Source organism: Molothrus ater, chromosome 1, assembly GCF_012460135.2.
Source record: "Molothrus ater isolate BHLD 08-10-18 breed brown headed cowbird chromosome 1, BPBGC_Mater_1.1, whole genome shotgun sequence".
Taxonomy (NCBI): Eukaryota; Metazoa; Chordata; class Aves; order Passeriformes; family Icteridae; genus Molothrus; species Molothrus ater.
Window position 1 is genome coordinate 21,094,938 of NC_050478.2, and position 22,177 is coordinate 21,117,114.

The 22,177-nt window shown below is 38.4% G+C and overlaps 1 protein-coding gene across 1 annotated transcript in view; it reads left to right on the forward strand.

Annotated features, from left to right (window-relative positions):
- The window catches only part of CUBN (cubilin), a 144,508-nt gene that overhangs the window by 23,912 nt on the left and 98,419 nt on the right, over nt 1-22,177 (forward strand). The window contains exons 19-27 of the mRNA XM_036406448.1: nt 481-659; nt 1,126-1,288; nt 1,570-1,786; nt 2,798-2,928; nt 10,920-11,106; nt 14,713-14,873; nt 15,392-15,573; nt 16,247-16,403; nt 18,918-19,105. Of these exons, the coding sequence (XP_036262341.1) occupies nt 481-659; nt 1,126-1,288; nt 1,570-1,786; nt 2,798-2,928; nt 10,920-11,106; nt 14,713-14,873; nt 15,392-15,573; nt 16,247-16,403; nt 18,918-19,105 (1,565 nt within the window). The remainder of the gene's footprint in view (nt 1-480; nt 660-1,125; nt 1,289-1,569; nt 1,787-2,797; nt 2,929-10,919; nt 11,107-14,712; nt 14,874-15,391; nt 15,574-16,246; nt 16,404-18,917; nt 19,106-22,177) is intronic.

Here is a 22,177-nt window from a genome sequence, read left to right on the forward strand (position 1 = left end):
ACTCAATAATCCTTGTGGGTCCCTTCCAGCACAGAATATTCTGATATGATATTAATGATTCTATGATATGGTACTAATGATTTATCACTTGATGTTGAAATACCAAAGATATTATAGCTTCAATTCTGCCTAAATTTTTTTACTTTCATTTTGCCTGTCTTTAAGTTCTTAACCACCTACAAGCCTGTGTCTGTGAAACAAGTCAGTCAAATCCATTCATTTTCATGGGCACAATTTGGTCTTCTGTATAAGCATGTTTATGCTATACCTATAGCATTTTTTTAAAAATATGTTCACTTTAAATTTGTTCTTTTAATTATGTTCACTTGTGTGATCTGTAGTAGCTGCTGTAATAAGATAATTTAGAGTTGGTTTCCTTCTAATTTCATAGTGTTACTTGATACATATCATACATCATCATTATGATACATTCCTTGAAATCATTCATCACAAGTACTGATTCTTGGTGTCTCTTGGCAGCCTGTGGAGGTTCCTTGTCTGGAGAAGGCACAATCCATTCACCTTATTACCCCAGGATGTCCCCTCACCCAAAGACCTGTGAGTGGATCATCTCCCAGCCAGCTACCAAAGCAGTGATTCTTAACTTCACTGACTTTGACATTCGAGATACAGCCACTTGTGATTCAGACTACATCGAGGTAAGGAGCCACACACATGCACTTTGAATGTAGATACATATCTGCAAGTTCCTTCTAATCCTCATCTCCACCTAAGTGGAAGTTCTTGACAGGTGAGCACTCCTTCCAGCAGTCACAAAAGCTTTTCCAGGTTCATAATGGGATCCCAAAGCTTTTCTTGGCTCTCCAAAGATGTTACGACTGTTTTGATAATCAAAGACAAGTATCGGGTTTCTTTAAACAGATAGACCCAGTTTGGAAGGTTTTTGTGCCATTTACTGCTGAGGGTGTAAGATCTCATATTTTCTCTACTCCTCTGATAGGCATAAGGTTTTATTTTCTGTGCCTGTAGAAGAAACCACATGAAGAAAGGGTAGGGTTGACTTCCTAAGGATCTCTTTTATGTAGTTCTTATGATTTACTTTATGCATAATACTTGAATGTAATAAAAAATTCTATAGGATATTTTGAATACACTGTTCTTCAGGTCAGAGATGGCAACAACGCAGACTCTCCTGTTTTGGAGAAGTACTGTGGTACAGCTGTACCCTCTAGAGTGCAATCCACACGGAACAATCTCTATATCAAATTCAGAGCTTCCTCACTTACCAACCTTGGCTTCAGAGCTCAGTACTGGCCATTAGATACAGGTAAGGACTGTTTTGCTGTTCTCTGTGTAGACTGTTGGGACTTTCCAAATTTTCCCACAAACTGAAAACAACTATATAAATAAACTATAAATATAGGAAAACAACTGTCAATCAAGTTTTAGGATGGTGTGACAGGAGATAAATTCTGAATCAGTTACCATGTAGTATGCATCAAGAAAGAAAGACTATGAAATTTCAGAAAGAAAAGTAACCAATTTTATAAGTGTCTAACTGGTTTTTTATAAACATATAATTTAACCTGATGTTTTAAATCTCTGCAGTATGTGGAGAGACACTCACTGGATCTTCAGGAACCATTACAAGTCCTGGTTATCCAGATGTGTACCCACATGGGATTAACTGTACCTGGACTATCAACGTTCAACCCGGCTACTTTATCCGCCTGACGTTCACTTCATTTAACTTGGCATTTGATTATAGCTGCAGAAAGGATTATCTTGAAATATATGACAACAGCACTGTGCAAAAATTGGGAAGGTAAATATGTCCATTAGCCTACAGACCTGTGTTACTGTGGAGGGAGCACTGCTCTGTAGGTCCTGACATTCAATTTGCTTCCTTAAATTTTGTTTATAGAATTTTTTCTTTTCATCACAGAAACAATAGCAGCAATTTCTCTGCTAGGCTAGCAAAGGCAGCTTGCCACTTGACCATGGAATGAGAAGCACATTTAATAAATAATATATTGGGAGAAACTAATTTGTGTCTAAAGGATAGTTCTTTTAAGGACAGGTTTCAATAGCTAGCTTTGTCCCACTCCATTAACATTTTGATTCATGGAAAATAAATGGAAAGTATTTATATATCTTTGCCCATAAAAGACAGAATTTAAAAAACTTTCAGAAGTGAAAGAAAGATTACTTAAAAGACTGTACATTTGAATATCTGCAAAAACTAGACCACAACCTGCATTTTATGTGATTTAGTTTTCATTTTCTTCTGAGATATGATTTTATGTTAGGGAAGAATATTTTCTTTTATTTCGCTTCTCCAATTGGTGGATACACAAGGTTTTGTTGCTGCCCTAGAATTCAAGAACATTTGAATTACTTGGGAACAGTATCCAGCTGCAGCTATAGACTGTAAAACAGTTGGCTGACATGGCAGTATTTGGGAAATAAGGAGCAAATGACTCTCATAATGAAGAACATTTTGCAATCTTAGTGTTTGGCCAGCCACACTGACTCCTACAAAAGAGCAGAGTATTTTGTAGGTACAGCACAGTATAAATTCAATAAGAATTTGACAATTTTATGTAAGTCAGAGTTTCTTCTCTGATTTTGCCACACTTCAGATTTGTACCTTTGTACATGTAGTGTGCTATTTAGTCCCATGATACAGGGTATATGCCTGGGATCTGTATCATCCAAAGGAGAGAATTGTGTGTGTGTAACTATTCAAACTTCACAGGAAAGCCGAATTCTCTTCCAGTGATACAGATGCTTTACAAAGTACTGCCATTCAATTTGGGGTATCTTTTTGCTGCAGATACTGTGGAAGATCAATTCCACCATCTCTCACTAGTGGTGGAAATATGATGACGTTGTCCTTCGTGACAGATCACAGCATTGCATCTGAAGGTTTCTCAGCTAATTATATCTCCCTGGATGCATCCAAAGGTAAAATGTCAGTCTGTTCATTATGCAAATTAAATGTTTTCAGCTGTCACTATAAATAACCACTACAAGAAACAGAAACATTATTTTCTGTGTTGCCAGAAGACTTCCTGGTGCCTCTTCTACTCCTTCTTATTCATTCTGCTTTATTCAGAAGCTTTTTTTACTCCCTAGGAAAGCGGAAAGCAATTTCTGTTAGCAGCATTGTTGCTTTCTTTAAAAAGTCAGTAAGAGCTGACATGGCAGAACTGCATGAATTATTTAGGAAAAGTATTTTCTGAATTTTCTTTCTCCACTCTGAACTGAGTATGTGTGATCTAGGAAACTTAGTGATCATGGACAACTCACTTGAATGGGAGACTGGTGGGTGCCATAAAAAATTAATTTAGTCTCTGTAAGGTTCAATATTGATGGTGGGTAGAGAAAGGTCAATTAGGATGAAATTTGATAAAGCACCAAAATAACCTGAAAGCACAAGAGATTTTTTTCATTACAGTGCAACATTTCTGTCTCCACTAGAGTTCAAGGCTCCTGTTATGCATTAAATCCCTTCTTAAAGTATCTTCTAAAGGGCCAACACTTACATCAGTGAGGTAAAGGAAGAATTCTCTCTGATCTCTTCTCTTTTGGACATTAGGAGGAATTTTTTCACAGAAAGGGTGGTTAAACATTGGAATGGACTGGCCAGGGAGGTGGTGGAGTCACCACCCCTGGATGTGTTCAAGAAATGACTGCACATGGCACTTAGTGCTACGGAAGGTAGAGGGACAGGGTCTGCCTGGCAGAATTAAACCACAGAAGAGGCAGAGTGGCACAAAGAAGAAAAAAGTAAAAATGAGAACGTATTTTTAGCTGGGATGTTTGTTATCCATCACTAACCAGTTTATATGTGGTTTCTGTGTGTGAGTGCAGACTACAAGGGATTTGTTAGATGAACACCAGAAATTCACAGTACTCATCTATGCAGCCATAAACTAGTGTTCATTGTTTGATCTTAGTTTCTTTATTTTTCCTAATTCCTAAATTTATTCAACCGGTTTAAAAGCAGCAAATTTTCCAATTCCTAACAGCTTTCTTGGTGACATCTTGGGAAAATTGGCTATTTTGTCTCTCAACATGTGTTTAGGTGAGACCAGTACAGATTTTGCTGCTGTGGTTTTATTCACTACAAGATAACTTACAAATCCAAAGAAACCATTTTCTCAGCTGCCTGCATTTGTATTTGAGTTATCTGGCAATGAAACCAAAAGCCAGTACAAACAATTAAGATTTAATGACAACTATTGCAAGGAGGACATTTCTATTTCTTAGAAAGTAATAGGCAATAAAACAAGTTCTACTTTTAAAAATCTTTCCAGGAAAATCTACTTTCTCTGTAGTTTGAAATCTGAATTCTTACTAGTAAGAAATTGGGAAATTCTCATCCATATAAAGTCTTTTTTTTAGCCTTTGTTTGCAACTGCAAACTAAACCTTCTGTAAATATCATGGTTGCTTTTTAATCTGGTATTTTTTTCTTTTTAACTCACCTCAGATTACTCTTTCATGGGTGGATTGATTCCTTCCTAAATATTCTTACAGCAACTTTTCTCAGAGTCCATCAAGTATTCTTTACTCAACACTGATCTGTGTTTCTGTCTCTGTTATAGCCATATCTGTTTCTGTCATTTCAATGCTGTCCAGTTTCACAGTTCTGCCTCTGCCTCCTCTCTCCTGTATGCCCCTCCTTTACCACCACCATGTGATTGGCTTTTCTCACTTTTCATCCAAAGCACTGCAATATGTGTCATGTGGAGTTCCAACTGCATCAATGTTTTCAATGTTTTCAAACAATGCTTTAAAAATGCACATCTGCCGTCTCTTCAATGCTTTTAACAACTATATAATATGTTTATATGAAATGAGTGTTATGTAGTATCTTAATCCAAATTCTGTATAACACCTAGAATTTTATTTTCTTATAATGAACACAAATATCTTTGCTACTCTCCAGACAATCTGCACTAATTCTCAATTTATTCTCACTCTTGGAACAATCACTAGAATAAACACTTTTTATTTCAGCCACTACAGCTGGTATAAATATGGCAAAGTGGGAGATAGCTGCTGAAACTGAGAGTAAATAAACTTACAGAGAGGCTGAAACTATGATTTGTTTTTTTTTACAAAGATTTGTTTCCTTTGGTCCAGTACAAGTATAGCAGTACCATAAAGTTTTCATAAATACCAGAGAGCTAAAATTCATTTTTATTAAGAGTAAAGTGTTTTGAAATTTCTGTGGCCTGAGAGAAGGCAAACACATATGAGCATGTGGATTTTGCTGTGAGAAGCAACTCCTCACTTCCCTGCAAACATATAAAGTTTAGTGTTCCCACTGTGAGATGTTTAGGTCTGATCTTCATCTCATGTATATCCAGTTACACTAAAGTAGCAAATTGCTAAGCATAATAATGTCTGAGAAATATACTAAAACTATGATTTTTTCTTTACATCTGCTGCTAATTTAGATTTTTTTCTGCTGAAGAAAATATGGTTCTAATAATGTTTCTTGTGCAATAAGAATTCTTCATATTTTTCAGTTGTGTTTTCTTAGCCAGCTAGAGCATAACCAGTATCAGAACTTGTCAAAGATGTTCTGGTTCATATTACACATTTCAATAGTCTTTTGCCTGGAGTTATTTCAGAGAGAATGAGCTATTGAAAACATGGACAAGATTGTCCCTCTTCCCCCTGCCAAATAAATTTGAGTTAAAAAAAGAAGGATATGTAGGAGTGATTTTTTTTAAATGCAAAATTTAATTATTTTCTTCTCCATGCATCTTGGTAAACAATATTTTTGTTAGTGTGGCTTATCTGTGATATATTAAATACTTGAAAAGGAGCCTGAAAAGAATAAAAGGCAAAGCTATATTTCCTGTCAAAAAAAAAAAAAAAAATTGAATGGCACAAGATGCAGCCATTGCCCATAAAGTGCAAACAATTGTTTTAGCAGTCTGCCAGCCAGTAGCTGTGAATAGCTCATGTAGCAGCAATACAGATGGAAATCCTTCAGTCAGAGAAGCCCTCATTGTACTCATTTTAAAATGGGTATCACCCACTTCAACTAGAGCTACTCTTAGTTCTCTGCCATCCTTCTGTCATTTAAAAGGGAAGGTCACATGGAATGCAAGGTAATATTTTGATTTGTTTCAAAGAGTCCAGCTCTCAACTACCGAATAGATGAATGTCACAAAAGCCATGTAAGTGTTATGGTAGATTTTAGGGGTTTCTTCTACCAGTTTTGGCTGACCACATCACAAATAACCCATATAAAAATATAAAAAAATCTTTGAAAGACTTTAGTCCTTCCTGGAACTTTTGCGCAGGGTCTTGGTAGACACAGGCCACAGTTTTCCCATAGGATTAGTAGTGAAGTCAGTGCTATTATTTTTTCCCCCCTCAAACTTCTTCACAAATAAGTGGAAATTCATCTGTTTTACTTTGAATTGGGGTTTTGGCAGTGTGTTTGGTTGGTTTGTTAGTTGGTTTTCGGTTTGTTTGGAGTTTTTAAAATTTGTTTATTTCCTTAGAGATGCTTCATTTCAGCCTTTTTGCTGGGAAAAGTTAACCATAATAAGATTTTTAGCAGATTGCCTTCCTGGTATATTTTTTTGTTCCTGGTCTTTCTCTGGCTTTCGTGAAAGATAATTCTCCTCATTATCATCCTGAATTGTGAATAGTATTTATCAGTATATGTAATCTAGTTTTAAAATGCTTCATTGTGGATTATATGTTACATACAATGACTATTTGGAGTTTGAGAAGGATGAGGAAAGAGAAAAACATCTGTGAATCCATGAACTTAAAAGTGTTCCTGAAAGTATAGTATGGATTTGTGTGTCTTCTCCCTTGATAGCTGAGTACAAGTTGAGGTCTTCATTCCCCTCTTCCTGACTGAACCCAGTAATTGTTAGGAGTGTGATGCCTGGCTCTGGTTTTCAGCTGAATGAGCAATGATGAGAATGGAAAGTAATGTCTGACAAAGAGGGGTCTGGAGACATGTGCAGAGGATGGTTGAATAAGGTTGACCTAAGCCAGAAAATAAAGCTGATGTCCTATATGTGTCTTGGGCATCTGCTCAGCTCACCCCAAGTCTCAGGAAAAAGGCTCAACTGGCTGGCACCTGTCAACTTTTTTAGGCTGCTGTAACTTGGCAGTGTTTGATCAGGGTGTTAGTCTGCCTATAAAAGCCAAAATATGTCAGTACAACTCCACAGTGTTTAGGTGTAAAGCAGCAGAAGGCAGACAGAGATTCTATTTGAACCATCATACCCAGTATTCTGAGGGAGTTTGGGTCTAACATGTTACAAAAGACCTTTGTGTGCCTCCTAGGTAAAAATCCACTCCTCCCTTCCCTGCATCTGCCAGCAGCAGTAACAGAAGGCCCTGAAATGCAGATGTGCTTTCACATTGCCTGTGGAGAGGCATATACTTCATGTGATAGTTTCTTCTTTTCTTTTTTCCTAATCATGCATGGTACTACATAAAGAGTGAATATTTAGGGATCTCAGTTTTCCTTTGGTACAGTGAGATTGAAAGAAAAATCCCATGTTACTTACTGCACTATTGCTTGATTTTTGATCAATTAGGATTGTGGCAACTGATTGGTATCTCTTTAGGGGAAAAAACCTGGATATAATTTTCTACATTATGCATGATTGCACAAATGAGTAGTACAAAAGCTGGCATTTTTCTCTGCTATTGGCTATTACAGTGGGGTACTGCCATTTATGGCATTTTTTCCAGAAAAGCTAACATATTCAATACTAAAATCAGAAGGCAGATTGAATAGCTTTCAAAACCTCACACACTGGGCAAAGCAAGATGTGTGATTGTCCTCAACAATTGCCTCCTGTTTTTCATGAGCTGTAATAAGTGTCTTCCAACTAAACTGAATTCATGGTTTTTTCCAGACATATAATAATCACATATACTATTAGACTGCATTCTAAACTTTGGCAAGGAGTCAAAGTACTTTCTTTTCCTGCTAACCTTGCTAAGTTTTCACAGAAAGGTCTGTTATTGCCCAAGCACACCCCCAAATGTTAGTGAAGTGAGTGCTAAAGGGGAATTCCAGCTCTCCTGCTGAAAGTAGAACACCATGAATTAATCCAGTTACCAGAAAAGAGTTGGCTGTCAGAAAACATGGGTTCATCTAAGCTTTTCTAAATCCTCATAGCAGCCAGCACATCCCATCTATACTTGGATTTATTTCACTGTAGCCAGAAGTCTAACATTTATAAGGCAGTCACTGTTCCATCTTCTGTATTTATTATCCCTTAGCTCATAAAGAAGATTGTTAAGTGAAATATAAAGCAGTGCAGAGCATCCAGTTTAGAACAGCACACTTGGGATATGAGTTTCTGTCTGGGTTCCTCCCAGGAAGAAAAACTTTGATGAGGGAGGGAACCTGGACAATTCTGTGGAAATTATTATAAGGGCTGATAAAAAAAAAGGCTTCTGTAGTGCTAATTTTACTGTAAGGGTTCTTATCTAGTACATCAGTTTTAATATTCTACAGGTTGAAAGCTGGTAGTCTCAGTCTCTGAGAGAGTTAGTAATGGCAGTACTGCAAGAGCTCTAATCATCAAGTATACACATTTCAGACATCTATCCCTCCAAAAGCAGGAGGAAATAATTAGTTAAAAATAAGTAACCTAATAAATATACACACTTTTTTCCTTTTAATGTTTTTTACTGCTTTTTCTCTAGTGGTCTGTTAGAAAAACTTGGGTCACATTTCTAAGTCAGATTTCTAACCCAGCATCCTCAAGAAAACATATGACTTGAGGATCTGGGGTTTGATGATAAGCCCTACATATGACAAAACACCATGGGAGCTGGCAGCACAGCCAACAATCCATTAGAAGGATTTACAAAGCAGCACAAAGCTCTTGTGGTGACCAGGACTAAGCTGTTTGTTATGTGCATACATTAAAACATAGCAGTGATGGAACACATAAATGGCTCAAATTCTAAATAAAGACTTTCATAGATAATGATTTTAGGTAAACTAGTGCATGAAACCTTTTTGATTTGTCAATACCAAGCCAATGGCAGAAAATTATTGACCTTTTTCTGTGTCCTGTTTCTCTGTTCTCCCCATGATGAATTAGGAACAGGAGTCTGGGAGCTAGCTTTGGGAGTATTTATCCCACAGAAAATGTTTGGAACAGAGGCCTTCCAGGTGACCCAGAATGCAAAAAAAAAAAACAAAACAACCCACTATTAAAAATGCACAATTAAAAGCAAAAGTGTTTTAGTAGTTAGAATGGCTTTGAACAGACATGGAAATGACCTACCTTAGACATGAAGGGCCTAAAGTGTAGCTCCATCCCTTTCCCCTAAATTGTTATGCAATTAAAGAGTTAAGCATAGACATTGCTACACTGCAGCTGTGCTAGAAAGCAGATCTCAGAGATCTGTGGCAACCAGGTTAAATGATTATTTTGCTTGCTCTCTCAGTTCTATTTATAATTAGTCTAAACCTGCCTAATTGGTAGGAACTATTTAATTTCTTACATTTGCAACCTCTAGGACCTGAAATGGGGAAATGGAGGACCAGAATGTTTCCCCAGGCTCATCAAATCCAGTCCACAATTTTGTGTCACCCCCCCCTTTTTATCCCCATGTCCTTTTTTTTTCTTTTTTTAGCTAAAAGCTACATAATGTGGACCCCTCCTTAAATTAATCAAACTGTATCTTAAGAACCAGTGGAATGTTTCCTCCTTTCTGAATCTGTTATGCTGATAGGATCATTGCTCTAGAAACTCACTTCCTAATAAAAATTTTTCCTAATTTCCATGTATTTGTATTCATGGACATTTTTTAACTTCTGAATTTGTCCTGTCATTGAGAATGTGTTCTACTTTTCCTTTCTGCACTTGCTAAGCCAAACAAGTGAAGCTCTTCTTGTGTCACTTGCCTACTAATCTACTAATTTCCTGCTATCTCCACAATCTCTGTCTTACTTGTTCCCATTTGATTTTCAGAACCTCAGGGCCCATGGTTATCCACATTTTCCCAGGTGACATGTCACCATTGCCTTATGCAGTGGCATCAGGATTTCCTGTTTTGCCTGAAAACACCTGGCACAGTTCACATTTCCTCTTGCCCTTTTTGCAGCCATATCACAAAATTTACTCATTGACTGTGATCAACTAATAGACAGCAAATCTTCTTTCCAAATAAAGTTCCATACTATTTTGTAGCAAGTATTTTAATTCCTAGGCTTTGAAAGAGCTTATTTTTAATTATTGCTTAGATTCTACCTCAGCATTATTCACACTATTTTCTTCTTCCCAGCTTATACATTGCTCACAAAAAAAAAAAAAAAAAAAAAAAAAAAAAAAAAAAAAAACAACCATTTAAAAATAAGACCTTAAGTAAGACTCTTGTATCCTCAAATTCTAAGGATTATACCACTTTCTAACTTATTGTCAGTTATAGCCCAGAAAATGGGAAAAGAAATTTAGATATACAATCCCCTCTAACAGGTTTGACCATAGGGAATGCTTGAAAAACAATGTAGGTTCTCCTCATTCTCCTCATAGCTAGAAACTGTATTTACTTTCCATCACCACTGATTCTCAGAAATTCAGGAATCCTACCTTTCATTTTCAGCAAGACATCCCTTTCAGTTTCCATTCTCTACTTACTTGGGCTTTAGGACAAAGCCATCTAGGCAGGTGAAACTGCTTTTATGTTGCCTATTTATTACAGACAGTGTTCTGGTAAAAACTGAACAAATCAACTCAAATGTAAGAAATCCCATGAAACAGCTGGATCCTGGTTTTAGTTTATACTGTTGACATTCAGCAGTGAGATGTGTCCAGGAAGAGTTATAATGCACAGGAACACAGGATGTTTGCTCCTCTGCCTGTTGAAAATAGAAATTTCCTGTTAATTTAGCAGACATATGACATTAATTTATCTTTGTTTCTTTTCTTTTTAAAGTTTGCTCGCACAACTACACAGCTGACACTGGTGTGCTGACATCTCCCAACTACCCCAACAACTACCCAGTCCGCACGGAGTGCACCTACACCATCGCCGTGGGGATCAACAGGCGCATCGCGCTCAGCTTCACCAACTTCACCCTGGAGGGCAACAAACGCTGCACAGAGGATTATGTAGAAATCAGGCAAGGCTCATCATTTCCCTTGTCCTGGGTACTGGTTTGTGTGTTGTCCAAACCCACTTAAGCATGTTCAGAATCTTTATTCTTAACTGTACATCCTGCTGTCAATGTGGGAAATGGACTTACCAGAGAGCTTTAAAGGCGACCTTTTCCTGCTCTGTTGTCAGCTTTCCCACTTGATAAATTCCAGTTCTGAGAGCAAGTGGAGTGTGTGGACTATGTTCCCATGCACTGCATTTGGGTTGTTTTCCTTAGTGCAGAAACAAGGAGTTTTATTGTCTGTTTTGTGACATATTCTCCATGATATTTGTAAAGCCGTGGTAGTCAGGAGAAGTTCCAGGTGACTGGAAAAGGAGAAACCCATTCTTAAAAAGGGTAGAATAGAGGATCCTGAGAACAATTGACCTGTCTGCCTCACCTCTGTGCCTGGGAATATAATGGAACAGATCCTCCTAGAAGCTCTGCAGAGGCACATGGAAGACAAGGAGGTGGCTGTGGACAGCCAGCACGACTTCACCAAGGGCATTCTTGACCAACCCAGTGGCCTCCTGTGATGGAATGACTGCATCAGTGGATGAATAAGCAGCAACAGATGTCATCTGTGCAGACTTCTGTAAAGCTTTGACACAGTCCCCCACAACATTCTTCTCACTAAATTGGAGAGAGATAGATTGGATGGGTGGATGGTTTGGAAGATGAAGAGTTGATTGGATTGTCACATCCAGAGGGCACATATGAGATCTCTGACAAGTGATCCCTCAGAGGTCTATTATGGGATCAGAGTTATTTAATATCTTCATTAATGACATAGACAGTGGGATCAAGTCAGATGACATAAGCTGAGTGGTGCAGCTGACACACCTGAAGGACAGGATGCCATCCAGAGGGACCTAGATAAGCTTGACCAGTTGGCCCATGTGAACCTCATGAGCTTCAACAAGGCCAAGTACAAGGTCCTGCTCCTGGTTTGGAGCAACTCTCAGTATCAATACAGGCTGGGGAGTGAACAGATCAAGAGCAGCCCAGGGGACAAGTACTTGGGGGTGCAGGTGGATGAAAAATCAGACAGGATCTGGCAATGTGTCCTTGCAGCCCAGAAAGCCAACTGTATCCTAGGCTGCATCAAAAGCAGCATGGGCAGCAAGCCAAAGGAGGTGATTCTGCCCCTCTGCTCTGCCCTGGTGAGAGAAACCCCACCTGGAATGCTGCATCCATCTCTGGGGCCACCAGCATAAGGACACAGGTCTTAAAGCAAGTTCAAAGGAGGACCATGAGGACAATCAGAGGGCTGGAGCACTCTCATATGAAGACAGGCTGAATTTGGATTATTCAGAAGAAACTTTTTACAATGAGGGTAGTAAGGCACTGGAACAGGTTGCCCACAGAAGTAGCTAATGCCCTATCCTTGGAAATGTTCAAGGTCAGGCTGGACAAGGCTCTGAGCAACCTCATCTATTTGAAAATGTCCCTGTTCCTTTCAGAGTTGGGTGGCATAGATGACCCTTAATGCCCCTTCCAACTCAAACTATTGTATATTGTATATTCTATATCCTGTATTCTATATTCTATATTCTTTATATAGTTTTATATAGTTTCTATATTCTTAATATAGTTTTATGTTTATAGTCTTTAGATAGTGGCTACTCTAGGAGGTAACAAGAAGAGCATATAAATAATCTGCTATATTTTTCTATACTGGCATCACCATTAAACTTAGGATACTAACCTAGTGATTTCTAGGAAATTTTGCAGGACAGGGACAAGTAGAAGAAAGGAATATTTGCAGGAAGGTTACCTGCTCACAGTTCAGCAGCACCAAGTGCATATCCTTTCTGCTGTGTGGCTGCAGATGGATTTGCAGTTTGCAGTGTTGGTGCACCCATTCCTGTCCTCGTGAGCCAGCTCTCTGGGTGAACCATATCTGAGGAGTGCAGTGTGTTTTTTCAGTCTGAGCATGCTAAGAGTTTCCATTACCTCACTGAGCACCATGATAAAGCTCATCCGGAATGTTATACCAGATATTCTGTATGGGTTATTCCTTCCTAAATAGTATCTTCTTTTAAAAAACCAAACAAAAATCTGCTTGCTGAAGTTGAAGTATTGAGATTCTGAATTCCACCTGAATTAGCTGGGTTTTTTCAGCTGTACATACAAACTGGAGAAAGTTATGAAAACCTGAAAAGCTTTCTCAGTATTTTCTAAGTGAAGCATTTATTTTTTTTTTCTTTTTAGAAAAACAATCTGAGATTTAATTCAATCTAACTTTATTTTTAACAATTAACACTTTAATTTGGGGTGACCCAAAAGTAATTTTTTTTCCACTTTTTCACCTTAGGAACTAAAAACGTTTTTTATAGCATAAATCTAACTTAGTTTTCACTCTGAAGAGTTCAGCAGCATTAAACAGCTTCTAAGATATGGGCAGAACATTCAAAGTGCAACTCAGCACATTGCTACTGCCATAACTGGATTTTTAGAATGCCTCTTCAAAGGCATTCTAATACTTTACATACTGATACTGTTGAATGGGGTGGCTACACAAGTCTTAGGTGAAGTGCCACTCTCATTTCTTGTCCTGAGGTGTTCTCTGATAAACTGCATTCAGTCAACTAAGAAAATTGTTCATCTGACCACAGCTGCAGAGGCCAAGATGCAAGTGAGGTGCCAGTGTAATGAGATGCAAGTGTTCTGGCACATTTCTCCAACTGCCAGCAACATGAGACAGCAGCAAGCAGTTTAAGCTAGGAGGATGACAAGAAAACAGAGTGGCAAAGGCTAAGTAGAAATTTTTCTCAAAAGCAGCTGTAAACCTGTGAATATGCAATTGAAGGTCTTACTGTCCACTTAAAAAGCATCATAGGAAGATCACACCATATATAGGTATAAATTATCTGTCATTGTCCTACTGGCCTGTAGGTTGATTGTAGTATGAAAGTACTTAAAGAAAAGGTAAGGAAGCAATTGATAAGCAGATTGTCACCCTCTTTTTTATTCCCAGGAGGCAAACCAGAACATTAGCTGTGAATCCTGATTACAGAATGAAAAAAATGTTACTGGAAATATTACTTAATTTAAAAACAGGAATATAAGTGGTTTTAGAACCAATTCTGAAGACTAAGAAAATATTTCAAAACATGCATCACATCAGTGAAATTAATTCAGGAATGAATTCCCATTTGTATGGTGGCAAATAAAAACATGCTTCAAACATGTTTTTTTTTTTAAATAAGTCAGCTCATCTAGGTTTGCACCAGGCTAAAGAGTGAGGAATGAGGAAATTATTACTTCAAATTTGAAGATTACCTTTGGTTGCCCCAGTGATTGTCACCTTGTAGAATATAGGGAATATAGTCTACCTGAGACACTTCTCAAGCTTGCCATTGTGTTGCCACACTCAGGCTGCTGAGATGAGACAGTGACATGCCCAGCAATGGTAGGGCTTGTTACTGCAAGCAGCAAGACTCAGTATTTGGTAGCAATATTTCTGTTGAAGATGAAGAGCCAGGATTCGTCTTTCCCAGGCCTGAAAGAATCACAAGATTTTTGATTTGCTAGCATTTCTCATGGTGTCTCTCTTTGACCAAAGGTTTTTCTTCTCTACCATTCTAGAGATGGAGGCTATGAAACTTCTCCTCCTCTTGGAAAATTCTGTGGTACAGACCTGCCTCCTGTTATAATCTCTCATGGTAACAAGCTGTGGATAAAGTTTGTAAGTGACATATTTGGCACAAGAAGTGGATTTTCAGCAGAGTGGGATGGTACCTCAGCAGGTAAAATGATTGCATCAAGTATAGAACTATTTTACACATCTTATTTTTTATCTTTACTTTGTATTTAATTTCTCACCTTTTTCCCCTCAATTTTTCTGCTTCCAATATTCTAAAGTCTGCTAATTATATAGTGACATATATGCATGTTGTTAAGAACAAAGATAGTTCTTAATCCTTAGGCTTTCTTTTTTACCTCAGAAAAGAGCACACTATTCCCAAGATATAAAGTAGCTTCAACTTCCTCTTATGTTTAGGAAAGCAGTAATTAAGAATATTGAAGAGGTTTCTAATTTCTAATACTTCTAATATCAGAAGCATTCTTCAAGTCAGTTAATATTTCTATTTGCTACGGGCTGTCTTCTGCTTACAACAATGATGGCTGGATGAAGATTTTTGGGGCATTACTGAAGAAGTTCGGGGCTTGTGAAGGAAGTCACCAGTGAGAATCACACACTCCAGGTTTAATTTTCCCCTCTTCTACTTGTTAAATGTTGCTTTGCTTTCTCTGCTATTTTCAGGTTGTGGTGGGACTTTTACAACATCTTCTGGCATCCTCATGTCTCCCAACTACCCTATGCCATATTACCAAAATTCAGAGTGCTACTGGCTGCTCAAAGGAAGCCGAGGAAGCCCATTTGAGATCCAGTTTGAGCAGTTCCACCTGGAGCATCACCAGAAGTGCAGCTTTGATTACCTTGCGGTAGGTGCCCTGGGGCATTCTGCTCCACAGGAGGCAGATGAGGGTGCTGAGTACAAAGGCAGGAAAAACACAGGGCCTTGGTTTTCAAATGGTCCTAAGTGACCAGACTCAGAATAGGAAAGCTCCCTGTTGATGTGCTCCCTTCATCTCACGGAGCCATGAGAGGCAAGGCAGCAGTGTCTGTGTAGATGCTGGTAAGAAAAGCATTTATGTCTAGATAGAAAGAATTTGATAGATAGAGACAGATTCTTATTTCTATCTTTTAAATTTTCTGTGTTTTGAACCAAGGCCTTAGCATGATTTCTTAGTAAATTATGGGGAACAAAGCAAAATGCTGTCAATAACCATATTGTTAATACCAAATTTAATATCTGAATTGTTCCATAAATTATTTGAATATTTCAAATGAAATTGAAATGGAGTGCTGTGTTCCCCTCTTGGTGACTAAGCCCCTAAAAACCCACTAGTATTCAGTTACTGGCTTCCTGTTTTTGCTTGTTTCTGAAATGCCTGCCAGGCTTCCTCTGAGCAGAAATGGAATTTAACCTCTTGTATACCCAGCAACATTTCCCTAAGCAGACATTTGTCAGGGGCAAATTAATCAGACTTGTAATGTCATCAGCTTTATTATCTTTTCATTTTTCTTTTTTGTTTTTGTTTTAATTTTTTTTAGATATATGATGGCAACAGCAGCAATGCTAAACCACTAGGTAAATTTTGTGGGGATCAGATACCACAAACCATCCATTCCAGTGGAGACAGTGTGTACATAAAACTAAGGACAGACAACAGTCTGCAAGGTGGAGGTTTCTTAGCCAAATACAAACAGGGTAAGTAAAGGAAGAGGAGATGTTTCTACAGCTCATGTTGTCTGTGAAGCTGCTTGCAGCCCATGATCTTACGTATTTATCAGCACAGTAAAATCTGTAGAGCATACCAATGACCCAGATTTTCTATTCTGGTACAGTTACAGAACACAGAGACCTAAAAATTATCTGCCCATCTACCTGTGAAGGAGATTATCTCCTCCTTAGGAGAAAGCTAGTAAGGTGGCTCTGTTTCTATTACCTGCACCAGTGGCATATGCCACTCCAGGTTTACTCAGAATAACAAATGCTGGAAGGCCGTAACAGGGTAGATTTGATAGTTTTTGCTCTTCTGCTCCTTCAGGCTCCTGAATTTTTAAAAGAGAAGGCAGATACAGCAAGATTATCTGATCTTAGAGCTGCTTTTGAGAAAGATTTACAAAGGATAATTGAGTTTCTGTCAGCCAGACTGCCTCATTGTGGGTGCTTGGGATAATTTAGCCTATTGGGAACATTTTAAAAAGCTTAATTTTTAATATCTTGTGGTAAGGGTAATACTTTTCTTGCAAACATATTTTTGTAAAACAGTACTACCCCAGAAATATCAGAATAATAGCATGTGGAGAAAAATACAAGAAGACACATGACAAAGTTATTTTATTCCCAGTCATAATCTGAATAAAGTCCTGGTGTTTACTTTTCTCTTTATACACTTTATATTTTTTAACAGTTAAATGCATATTGGAAAATATGTAATTTCATCACATACAAAGTGATTTGCAAGCATCTTTGTGTCCTCTAAATATGATATACCCAAGTGACAAGGACTGTTGTAAGTTTATAAGATGTGAAGTTTTCCTGGGTTTGGACAATAGTAAATGGATTACAAAAAACCAGAGCTATTCATCCACACATGACACATGCAGTAATTAGGAGAGGGAGGAAACCTTGGCTCCCTCATTCCTTACAGATATCACTACCATGTACTTTTTACAGACTGCAATGTCAAGAGGATATATTAGAAAAGATTCCCCCTGCCTTTCATTAATTAAACAGAAAGAGCACTTTCAAAGCACTCAGATGTAGAACCTGAGCTATCAGATAATGTGATTTACATTCATATTTAATTCCTGAAGATGCATCAGAGAAAGCTTTTAATGGCTTGCCCAAAAGCTAAAATTATGTAGGCAGTATGTTGTAAAATAAGGATGCTCAGATACCAGATACATTTACATGCACATGAAAGAGATGCAATGATTAATTGGAAAATGTTGCAAAGGAAAACATGGTATCAAGTTACCATTCAAAGGCACCTCTGTGCCTGATATGTTTCTAATAAAATCCCTTTGGCAGGGGGTAGCAGATTTTACCTGTCTTGCATTCTTCAAAACCCATTTTGTGCTCTTTGTCCTGCCCTTTCAAAAAGTCATAAGCTTCAGAGTAGCTCTGCAGTCAAGCTCCACACCACTCCACCTGACCCTGACCCTGACCCTGCAGCTGTATCCCAAGCATTTTGAAATACTGAAAACACAGACCTTTAAATCCTTTGGACAGAATAAAAAAATGTGCAGGAGGTGGGTGTACTGTCTGTGGTGACAGACAATAGAGCAGTCATGCAAGTGAATCTCAGCTATTTCTGCTGTTCAAACTCTGCAGATTTGCTGCACAAACCAAGCAGCCTGGTCTGCTCCCTGCCTCCTGCCCACTCCCCTGGGCATTAATTACACTGCTCTGCTCCCGGTACACATTCTATGCTCTCTCCAGACAAGGGATTGCCCACACTGATATTTTTTGTCTTTAGGGAAAGGTGGATACAGCAAAATGAGACTCACTGACCCAATACCATAATTGTATTTTTTTTCTCTATCTAGTTTAGTTTATTTTTATTTTCTCTGCACTTCAAGGAAAGCTCTTATTATTCCAGGTGAGTGTCCAGTTCTTATGCTAGGATGCTATTGAATGTCTCACAAGGAAAATTATGTCTCCTTTTTAAAAAAATCCATTATCACATTCTCTTCCTGGGGCTAGAAAGCCCAATAATAGAAGTGTACTTTCCATTAGTTGTTTTAGCCAGTGATCATAATTTTTCCTAATCAGCAGAAATAAATCACTTTTATCTATTTGTCAATATTTGTTGAGTACCTCCCCAATTTTTTTCAAATGACAGGGTACATTTCTACAATTAGTTAAAAAAAAAAAAAGAAAGAAAATGTGTTTCATGAATACCCATGTATTTAGACTTAAAGAATACTGCCCAAAAATATGTATGTTCAAAAATATATACTGATGGGTCTGCAACTGTCAGAAAAGAAGGTCATAATAATGCTGATAGATGCAAGTTGGAATAGCTAGAGTTTTGGTTGAAACATACAGACTATGTTCTTCAAGACGTCACCATTCTCTTTCTGCATGGCTTCTCTAAACTGAAAAAAATATTTCTCACCTTGTAATGCTATGAGTAACTTCAACTAGTAATTTTTGAGATACTGGATTAATAACACTGAACAAAAATGATTTATAATCACTTTTTTTTCACAGTTTGCCATGCAGTCCTGACTGTTAATCGTAGCCATGGCATATTGGAAAGCTTAAATTATCCAAATAATTACCCATTAAATGAGCACTGCAAGTGGACTATCCAAGCCACCAAGGGCAACACTCTCAACTACAGCTTCACAGCCTTTGATATAGAAGATGGATCTGACTGTGACCGTGACTTTGTGAAGGTATGTGCCCAGATTCTAGAAACAAGAAAAATCAAGTCTTTAACAAAAAAGAAAAAATAATAAGATTGCAGAAGAGCAAGGGGAATCTATCTTAATTTATAATTTATCTTATCTAAATTTAACCATTAAAGCTCAAGTGTTAAATCCAGATTATTTAACCCTGTTTCCTCAGTGATCAGGAGGGAGTGAAGCATTGCTGCCTCAAGGCAGGTGTGAGCCTCTGAGAGGAGAATCACTCTGCAGGTGCCCAGGCTGCTACAGTCTAACTTCCACCTTAGGTTGGATGCATTGGCTTTTATGGGCAAAGCGAGATGTTGTGATTCCAGCTTCATGCAAAGAAGGGGGAATCCTGAGATTAGCAAATGGGTAGCAAAAAGGCAGTGAGCTCAATTATTTTCCTCTTGTTTTTATCTGAGAAGGAATGAGGAATATTCAAAAACTGATAAATGTCTACATTTTTAAAGGGAGAGTTCCCGTGTCTCTTGTTTATACTTTACATAATTCATCTGCATCTTTAAAGGGACTAAAAGAAAATGAATGCACAAAACAAAATGTGACATTTTTAGGCAAATGAAACCATAGAGTCAATCTAAAACCAAGTATCCTTTATTTTAATTTCCTCAAAAAAAAAAATTCAAGGAAAAGTTTTCTCAAAATTTTCTAGGAAAACTGAAAAGTTACTTCCTCTAAATTTTGTACTTAGTACTGTAGGATATAAAAGGTAGGCATGATCACTCTACACTGTGGATGATAATCTCCTGCCTACAATTTTGCTGTTTTGCTGGACTAATTCATCCTTCAGATCTCACCCTTGTACGGGATGCCAGCATCCAGCCCCTGTGCTCTACTTAGGGTTTTGCACAAGAGGAACTGAAATTTAGAGAAATCTTAGAGAAGACTGCTTACAGGCAGGGAGAGGACTATGGAATAGTACCTGTATTTCTGGGGATATTTACACCCAGGTATTGCAGAAGGTTCAGCAACAGACTGGTTGATGGCCTAATCTGCTCCTTGTAGATGTCCTCCCTCACTCCCTCAGCCTCGTTACTATGGCAGCTTTCCCAGCTCAGAATTGGTAGTAAATTGACAAAAGTGATGTTCTTCCAGCTTTCTGCTCTTTGTGGCCAGGAATGGAAAGAAAGAATAGACATGTGAAGAAAATAAACAAGGGAGCACTGTATTGAGAACTAACCATTAAGCCCTGGTTTGTTTTTGTGAGGAGGCTGAAAAAGAAACATTGGAGCCAAGTGGAGAGGCCAGTGTTAGTCTCAAGATGCCTAAAGCCTTGACCCATGGAAAGCAGGAGCCCTGCACACAGTAGCCAGCCTGTGAGGAGCAAGAAGCTTGCCAGATTCACTATTGTAGACATAAGTCAAGGGTGGAGGAATAGTGCCAGGGGCAAGGATCTGATCCAAGGCACTTAAAAGAACAGAAAGAAACATATTGGAGAGAATGAGGAGACAGAAGCACTCTTTGCTTAACAATTTTTCAGTGCTTTCAGTCAAAGAAAATACAGGCTGAAAGAGGTATAAAAAAGAGAAAACAAGGGGAAAATAAAGTCATGGAAGTGTGTTAAGGAGGCTTTTATTCACAATTCATGTAATGTTACTTACAAATCTTTCTCCAAATGCCATTAAGAAATACCCCTTGGAAAAGATGTCCTCATTTGGTTGTTGCATGCTGCACAAATATGTGCCATAGTGTAAAAAGAGAAGGAGGTTGAACCAGCCAGGGAATTCAATGGTGTTTGCTCCCACCCTGCCTCTTGTGAAAGGGGAGGAATTGGCAAGGCTGGGAATGTGCTGTGGTGTAGGGGAAAGGGGGAATCATCTGCAACAAGCATGCAGTTCACTTTTGAACCAGGCTGCAGATATTTGGGACTTTTCTGTTTGAAATCCTTATGGAGGCTGACACTGCTGCAAATAGGAAAAAAAAGGATAATTAAAAGAAACCTCATAGCCATTCAGCTAAAAGGAATTACTTTTCTGCCACATATCAGTTTTGAGATTCCTTTATTTCAGTGAGGTCCAAGAGGGGAAAGATCTAATGATCTCACTGGGTATAATAGAGACATAAACTGTTCACTGCAGTCTAAGTAGGTGATGCAGGGACCATACACCAGAGTCCCTCACCGTTTTCTTGGAAGAAATAGGAACCTGCTGCTCAGACACTTTCCATGTAGCTATGCTCATGAACCAGGGTGGCCATGGGTGCTGATCAAGTGCTCTTTTCCGTGGGAGCTTTTAAGGGTCCCTTCCCCCATCTTGTTTTGGGTTTGTGGCAGCAGCTCTCCCACCTCAGGCACTTACCTGAGCAGACAGCAACACTCTCTTTGTCTTCTTAGCTCTGTGGCAGCTCTGACAGTAGCAGCAAGCTGCTCCATGGTGACAATATCTGCTCCTGCTTGCTGGGAGGCTGGGGACAGGAAGGACAAGAGCTAGCTGTTAGGGTGGATTAGCTGATCTCACAGCTGTAGTGGCAGAAGGAGTGGTATATGGTGCAAGGACAAGACAAAATGTTGCAGAGGTGTTATGGCAGAAACATGACCTGCCTTAGCAAACTACAGTCAAGAAATGGCAGTTGTAAAAAACCCCAGAAGTAGTAAAGCAGTTTTTAAAAGTTAGTGTGAGAAACAGATTTATGGACATGTGGACATATTTTTATAGTCTCAAACTAAAGCTCTAATTTTTTTTGAAATCTTGCTGAATTCTGAAGAGGAAAATTATGGTGCTTGGTGGGGTGGGGACAGCTAGACTGAGCAAGCTGTTTTCCTGAGTACTGCTGAACCTTGCTTGCTGAACAAAATGCTTTTGGTACCAGTCTTTATACTGGAAAAGGGCCTGTTCTTCAGCTTTGTGTTTAATTATGACTGAAACTCTGACCCAAACCCACATAAAAAGAGCATTTTGCCTCATGACTAAGTCAGATATACACAGTTAGCTATTTGCTCCCTGGCTTAATCCACATGTGAGTCAGAAGTTATATGTGTAATGTCAAAACCAAAAATTTCTACACATGGGTATTCCTAGTGATTTTCAGTTACCAAAGATATTATCATGCCATAGAGCAAAT